This window comes from Mandrillus leucophaeus, unplaced genomic scaffold, assembly GCF_000951045.1.
Source record: "Mandrillus leucophaeus isolate KB7577 unplaced genomic scaffold, Mleu.le_1.0 Scaffold134, whole genome shotgun sequence".
Taxonomy (NCBI): Eukaryota; Metazoa; Chordata; class Mammalia; order Primates; family Cercopithecidae; genus Mandrillus; species Mandrillus leucophaeus.
Genome location: NW_012101299.1, coordinates 1,348,843 through 1,357,367, shown reverse-complemented (window position 1 = coordinate 1,357,367; position 8,525 = coordinate 1,348,843). Strand labels below are relative to the sequence as shown.

General features: G+C 38.8%; 1 protein-coding gene across 2 annotated transcripts in view; it reads right to left on the bottom strand.

The window, feature by feature from the left end:
- The window catches only part of DPP6 (dipeptidyl-peptidase 6), a 629,240-nt gene that overhangs the window by 365,843 nt on the left and 254,872 nt on the right, over positions 1–8,525 (bottom strand). For both annotated transcript variants that reach the window (XM_011973070.1, XM_011973071.1), the window contains exon 4: positions 7,327–7,421. In XM_011973070.1, coding sequence (XP_011828460.1) covers positions 7,327–7,421 — 95 coding nt within the window. The remainder of the gene's footprint in view (positions 1–7,326; positions 7,422–8,525) is intronic.

Here is an 8,525-nt window from a genome sequence, read left to right as displayed (position 1 = left end):
AGAATAAGTAAGTAAACTATACTTGTTTTCTGTTCTATCTTGTATTAACAGAAGTAGAAAAAGAAAAGGCAGGAGAGAGAAAAGTAGGACGAGAAAGAGAAAAGGAAAAAAAAAAAAGACGAGAGAGAGAGAGAGAGACCATCTGAGACACAGGAGAAAAATGAAATAATGACATAAGGGGACAAAGACAATCCAGGGAATTGTACAGACAGAAACGAATACAGATGATACTGAGACAGTTTGTGCTACGATTTCTCACAGTCTGCAATGTTCTTGCAGAAGACATTGAGTTTTTATGCCACCCTTTTGTTCCTGAACTACAAGGGGTTTTGAACTCAGAGGTCAGTCTGCTTAGAAGTCAGTGAGTGTGGGTCACTGCAGGGCTAGTCAGCCCCTGTCCTGTCTGAGGGGCCAGCTGCCTTCTAGCTCCAGCCAAATTTTGCTCTTCGTGAGCAAATGAGGATCTTGCTGCTGCCAGATCTTTGTATTTTTCAAGAGACGCCAGAAATCTGGGTTTTAGTTTGTAAAAACCACTCTGTGGGCCAAACAAAACATGTCAGTGGGCATCGCGAGCTGCCAGTTTATGCCCTCTCAACCATACACAAAACCACGGCTGTTTCCCCTCACGGTTTTCACTGACATGCTAAGTAAAACCCAGCCTCAGATTAGAGATGGCCCGCGGGCCATTGCTGGCCCACTGAAGTTGCAGCCACCGTCGTGGTTGTCAGCGGTCAGTGAACTCAGGACAACAGGAACTGAAACTGAGGCCAAGCCCACTTCCCCAGGGCCAGCCTGTTCCTGGCTGAGATGACACCTGTCAGAGCATCCTGTGCTTCCTGTTCAACAGTGCACTGGGCTCTGTGCACAACAGAAAAGAGAAAGAGACAAGAAAGTGGGCTTCTTTTTCCTTCCAAATTGACGCTGTTTCAGGGCTGAGAGGACTAGCGCATGAAGCATTTGACAGACATTAAATGACATAGAATAAAGTGAGAATTATTGACGTAAGGGTCAAGCATCCAGTGGAGTTTATTTGAAGAAGTAAAAAGAATGTAGTCTCGCGTTCTAATCTCAACCACATTCTGGAGTTCCTCTGGTAGCACAAACAGGCCTATTATCTGTTCTTCTTATTTTGGAATGATTCTAATAATACTTGCCTATTTATGTCTCTTTCTGGGAAGAGTCAGAATTAATTAATTTTTAGAGACAGAGATAAAAATTCAAATTCTACATCTATGATTATATAAAATCAAGAGGGATATAACTTAGAAAAAACACATTTCATTTAGATGTTAATTTGGTCATTAAAATAAGCAATTAAAACAAATAAATTAGTAATTAAAACAAGACATAAAAATGGAGAAAGCCTGACATAAGCATAACAACAGAATGCTTTTTTAAAAAAATAATCGACTTATTTTCCCTTTCAAGAATTTCCAGGAACTGTCTACAGCTCTTACATATTCATTGTGAGAAGGCAGTCTGCTGTTTTTGAAAGATGAAGCCAAACTTTTAAAATCCTGATTAAAATTATTGAATAAATGGCCTTGAAATGGCAATTATGGAAATCACCGCACTAGAAAATAATACACAAAATTTCACCATCCAACAAGATTAAGTATTTTCATAGTTCAGTATTCACTTTCTAGCCTTTCAATATATATAGTTGTTAAACTAGTATATTGTATTCCTTTTAAAATTTAATACAATATCATAATTTTTTTTGTATCACTACATACCCTTCATAACTATTATTTTAATTAATACATCATATTTTATCTTTTTTTAAAAAAGTTATCTCATTTTCCTAGTTTCAAGTATTTTCACTATTGTATTAACAAGTAGTGCTGCAACTTTGTACATTTTAGATTATTATGAAGCATTCTCCGGAGCAAATAAAAATGCATCAATACTGTTACTGCTCCTGACATGTATTGCCAAGTTGCTTTCCAAACACCTGGAAGAATTTAAGTGATAAAATGAATGATTATATAAATCTTAACGCTTCTTGTCACCGCTAGCATTATCAGTAAAAAGGGCCTAAACAGTATGAGTGACACAGGTCAATACACTGATTCATTCTGAACTGGTGCATTAGGTCCACAGCACTATCAATGGAAGTTAAGCCAGAGAACTGTTCTTAGAAATTCTTAGTTTCCTCATCTTATAAAAGAAGAGTTTGAAAGACACAATCTCTAAAGACTATTTCAGCTTTAAATATCTAAATCTTAAGCACTGGTGAAACACTTCATCCTTCTGATAATTTTTGCTCCATTATGTTTTAAAAGAATTGGAGAGATGGTGTTAAATTTTTGTAAGAATTAAGTCCCCAAGAAATCTATTTAATTAAATTCAGCAAAATGTATTAAGGCTATTTTAAGTGTATTTCTACTGGAAAAGAAGGAAGGAAGGAAGGAAGGAAGGAAGGAAGAAAGGAAGGAAGGAAGGAGAAAAGGAGGGAGGGAGGGAAAGCAAAAAGAAGTCAGCGTCCTGCTTAGAAAAGAAAAATTCATGAGAACTTTAGGAACCAGGCAACCATTGGCCAAACATCCAAAGATCCAATTTTGGACCATGAGATATATTTGTGATGGTTCCTTTTTTTAGGAAAAAAGAAAACAAGATACATAATAGAACAAAGGTCATTTTATAAGATGTGCTAACTTGTTGAAAAGAGTCTTATGAGGAGCATAAAAAATAAAATAACATTGACATCTAAAATTGTTTTTTAAAGGGTAAAGTGTAATGTCACGGAATTTCTGCGACATCAAACACATAATTCAAGTAAAAGTGAGCTTAGGTTTGATTGTTTGTTGATGTTTAGAATTCTGAGCGTGCCTCCTGCTGTAATTACCAGCTCTGGATGCCTCTGCCTCACTCTGGATGCAGGCTACACCCAGCTTCATGAGGGATCGCCCTCAAAACTAAAGGGGCATGGATTCCACTGTCTGCTGCTGCTGCCTGGACCCACGCAGCCACCCACATGCGCAAGCATCGTTGCCATGCTCCTCTGGACTTGGTCATCCTCTGTATCTTCCTTCATAGAACCACCCCACTCCTCCTGCCTGGGCCTTGAGCCCAACCCAGGCTCTCTGGTCTAGCCTAACGCTCTGGAATCCACATGTGGCGTATACCCACGTTCCAGCTGTTACATCTGTAATTCAGTCCTATGACACTCCTGAGGGATAAGACTGGACATTCAGACCCTGTGCAACTGGCTGGGGTCCTGCTGTTCCTGAGCAGAGCACAAGGCCAATGCCGGGAGGTAGATCTGAAGCTCAAAGTCATGACCCTAGCAGAGCACAAGGCTAAGGCTGGAAGGTAGATCTCAAGTTCAGTCATGACCCTAGTGCTGAATGCCCCTCCACACCTCTCACTCACGTGGATGTTTCTGGAAAACTGCTCAACTCTATTGATTTGTTACTCTAGAGCAGTCATTCATAAAACACATAGCAATGGAGCACCTACTATGTGCAGGTCATGGTGCTGAGCATTATGTGGGAGACAAAAATAAATCCCAAACAGAACCTGCTCCAGTGAGTTTAGAACTGGGCTGCGGTCTGTATAACTGAGGAGAGCTACTTCAGAGATGATGTGCTTGTGCTTTGGGGACAACTGTACCTTTATTTGATTCATTTTCTGTAGAAATGTAGACAAACACTTCAAAAATTTTCAAAAGAGGAAATGGATCAAGACATTTTGATAAATGTTTTCTAAAACTCAATTCTTAGCTACCATCAAATATGATATGCTATCAAATAATAAGGATTAAGAAATAGCCTACTATATATACATATATATATCTATATATACAAATAATAAGGATTAAGAAAGAGCCTACTATAGATACATATATATATCTCTCTCTCTCAAAAGAACGCCCCCCCAAATTGTGAACCATAATATAATCATCATAGAATTTTAAATGTATACACATACAGAAACTCTTTTCTTTTTTTGAGATGGAGTCTCACTCTGTTGCCCAGGCTGGAGTGCAGTAGAACAATCTCGACTCACTGCAACCTCCAACTCTCAGGTTCAAGTGATTCTCTTGCCTCAGCTTCCCAAGTAGCTGGGATTACAGGCATGCTCCACCACGCCCAGCTAACTTTTTAATTTTTAGTAGAGATAGCGTTTCATCACATTGGCCATACTGGTCTCGAACTCCTGACTTCAAGTGATCTGCCCGCCTCGGCCTCCCAAAGTGCTGGAATTACAGGCATGAACCACTGCACCTGGCCTGAACTCAACAATATAAAGTGTTTGTGGTATTGTGAAATATTTCATGATTTCTACCATTTAGAAGCACAATAAAGGATGATTGAATTAGTACATTTAGTCAAAAGAAATTGTTTGGGGGAAGGCAAGGTGAAATACCTCCATGTAAATACAGAACTTAGCACAAGTTCTGAATTTGCTTAATCACCAGCAATCTTAAAAGCTTTCTTGCTGGATTGACATAATGTTTGCAGTGATTTGCAGGCCCTTCTATCTACTTGTCCCATGTAAGAGCCAATCTCAGTAAGCATAGGAGCAAAGAAGAAGCTGGAGGCAAACAGGCTTTGGTACCTTGCAGTGATCAGTTACGATGAGGGTCTGTTTTTACTGGGTGGGGAAAGAGAATGAGGTTATTAGAGGTTGTTTGTAGGGAATATTTTAAAATTCTGCTGACCATATAATTTACCAATTCCTTTCCATTTCTCAATCTGTTTAAGGCTGTTTTATAGACCAACTTAAAAATTAAAGTTGGTCTCAGATTGCTTTTTATCATTTATACAAGCTCACAGCTTCTGGAATTCAAATAAGAAGAAAACACCTGATCAGTCACCAGGAAGGCAAGAGAACAGAATACGGAAGAGCTACTGCTCCCCATTCCCAGTCCAACGTCCTCCTTTGGGCTGTGGACGATCCTCCAAGCTCTGGCCCCTGTGGAACACCAGGCTTCACCTTCTCAGTACTTGCTCATGAAAACACACAGAGCATACACATATTCCATTGCTGGATCTCACAGAGTACCCACGTTCTGGGCTGGCAGAAGAAATCAGCTTTAATTTGGAGATAGAGCAATTGAGGCATGATAATTTTAAATGACTAAGTGGCTCTGTGGAAATTAAATCCAGATTAAATTAAATTAGAATGCAGACTGCTAAATGACACGTTTTTTGTTTTCTTTATTTTGAGTCTGTTGACAGGAGCATTTAAATGTAGCTTTGAGAAAGGAATAATGAACCCATTAGGCTGTATACATTTGGTGTTTAATAAATGTTTATAAAATGAATGGAAAAATGACATTTTAAGGAAAAAAAAAAAAGGATTGCATTACATAGAATAAGCCAGCAAATTTGTGAGATGAGGACTTTTCTTTACCCATGGTGGTTTCTGAAGTCACCTTATTAAAGGGGACTTGGCTAAAATAACTTCAGTTAAAATATATGATCTGTTACAAGCTATTGATTTTAAAACAAGAAGGCGGCTCACATTCATGTATTTCATTGCTAAGAGCTGCTGTTTTGTACAACACTGCCTTGACTAAACTGACATCCTCACAGGAAATAATAACATTCTGACATTAAAATGCACTCACGCTCAGCAACAGTCTGATCATTTTATCCTCTCTATTAATATTAGAAAACCATTTCTGCAACGTTAGTATTTCTAAATGAGTTGAATCAGATTCTCTTAAGGGAATAATTCTACCAAAGATGATTTTTTTAATGCAAAAATGCAGGCACATGCATTTGTCCTAGGTCCTACTTTGCAGAATACTATTTCATTCAATCAAGTGATGGTTTTTGGAACTACGCCATCATCCAACACCGCACGGCCTTCCTTACACCTGCAGTGTATGTTAAGGGCAGCATCCACCTAATATTAAATCCCAGCAAACCTTTTAATAAAAGGTATCTTTATGCAAAAGAAAAGAAACGGCAGTATTTAACTAGCAAGTTCCATGTTCTTTAGGAGGGAGAGGGAGGCAGCACAGTATTTCTGTGGGTCTGGGGTGGGGTGGGGTAAAGATGAAGCCATCCTTCCTTCTCCCTGGAATGCAGGCTTCTGGGACCCCGCCTGAACGCTCCCTCAGCCCTCAGTGAGCTGGGAGACTCATGCTCTAAGTCTGGGTTCAGTATCCTTATCTGTAAAACCAGGGAACCGATTAATTTTTTCTTTTACAACCTCCTCTAATCCTGGATTACAGGATTCTAGGATTTCTGTGTTTCTGATTCATACCAGAACCCTGTTGTGATCGCTGTAACTCAGGATTCACAGCCTGTTTCAATTCTTGCTTTTTTAACATAGATTTAACCTTAGTTCCGTCCTTTGATTTCCCCAGTGTCTCAAACAAGAAAAGAATCAACTGCTTAGAGTTGGAGATTTATTTATTCGAATAAGAGTCTGAACATTTTGTAAACAAACAAAATGTTCATTCTCTTTAAATTGATTTTGGTATATAACTTCTGTCAATGTTTCTAATACATATCTTTAACCATACATGAACATCAAATCTTAATGCCATTTAAATCTTTGGGGTCAGATACAGTGGCTCAGGCCTGTAATCCTGGCACTTTGGGAGGCCAAGACAGGAGGATTGCTTGAGTACAGGAGTTCAAGACCAGCCTGGGCAACATAGTGAGACGCTATCTCTACAAACCAAACCGAAATCAATTAGCTGGGCATGGTGGCACATGCCTGTAGTACCAGCTACGTAGGAGGCTGAGGTGGGAGGATTGCCTGAGCTTGGGAGGTCAAGGCCACAATGAGCCATGATTGCACCACTTCACTCCAGCCTGGGCAATGGAGTGAGATCCTGTCTCAAAAAATACACATATATTTGGGAAAACAAGTTTTCCCAAATTATAAAGCAGTGGCATTCATATTGACTCAGTATTTGCTTTAACGCATAAGCATCACTTAATATAATTAGGGTAAATACAGTCACAGTACCTAAGTTAATACTTCCTATGCATGTGGAGATGAGCTTTTTTTAAACAGGATTGAGCAAATTCTCCTGAAGTATTCTACATGCATTATTGCAATTGTTCTGTAAATGTGTAAAAGCCTTAGGACTTTATCTTTTAATTATATATGATATGCAACACTTGTTCCCAACACCTGCAGAGAAATTTCCCGGACACTGAAAGAAACAGTGCTTTTATCTTATTAAATTAGTGTGGTTTCAATTTCACATTATCTTTGGTTGCTCAGCCTGTAGTATTACAAGTTTATTGCTTCTCCTTGGCTATGCGAAAAGTTGAAACCAAAAGTCATTTTCTGCTTTATTGACTTGCAGGAAGAAAAACCGAAATTATCCTGGCCATTAAAGAGGGTACTTACAATTTTTTTGCCTTCTATTAAGACAGTAGAAGTATTTGTTTCAACATTCCACAGTCTCACTGTTCCTTTCTGTTCTCTGTAGATGAATTCTGTATCTGTAAGAGAGGAAATAGAAAAAACCACGTGAAACATCAAAGAACTCCCCTCAGCTTTTGACGAATGCTTATGTAAAGTAAAATCGCTAGTTTTGAAAAAAAAGATAGGCTCCCACTCATCAAAGGGCCCTTTCAATATGGTGCAATACACCTAAATTTTCTTAATCCAACCTCACGTGATGCTTCTCTCCTACTTTACACACGGACATAGAAAGCACAGGCGCACACCCAGAAAACCTTTGGAACAGCTAGAATGTTCCTGGGCAGGACACAAAGAGCAGATTAAGAAAGCAGCTATTCCAAGAGGCCAAAGACAACTGCTAGTAAAGGGACTAATTTCCTATATCCAACTTTGGAGTAAATCTGTATGCAGAATGCCTGCGGCCCATAGCCACATCCTGCAAAACGTGCTTTCCTCTGCTCCACAAGCTCCCCTAGGTGCTCTTGCTTGGAGGAGTTGGCTGCTTCGCTGCCGTGAATACCTTTGAATCTAAACATCTCATAGATGCTGAGTCTGGCCTCTTGTATATGAACAACCAAGATTTCAAATTTAGAAAATTAGGAAAAACGCTGACTCAAAATAGTAAGCATATGGACACGTACTTATACATCTCCTATGAATGAAAGGGCATATTTCTGAAAGGTAGGGTTGTATAAAAAAAAAAAAAACTCCCCAAAATCAATGAGATAAAAACACTCCAACAGAAAAAAAAATAGGCAAAATAAATACACCAAGAAATGTTATAAAACAAAAATAGTGAGTAAGCACATGAATAGACTCTTAAAGTCATGAACACTGATGATGCAAAATAAAAGCAGAGATAGGTACCATTTTGCAGCCACTACCTTAGAAGACAGTAAGAAAATTTCATACGGGAAAATTACTTTCTGAAATGTAGGGTTGTAGGTTGAGAGGCAGGGACCACAGTGGGGAGAAGGAAAACGCTATCTTTCTGAGTGAAGGCAGTAACCTTGAGCCAGTTTGATGGTAAAGGCATTTCACATGTAATAGTTGATGACTGAAAAACATGATGTAGACTGGATTAATTCAAAAGCAGAAGTTGTTATAATTTAAGTATGTGTAGATTTTATGAGGAAAATGAA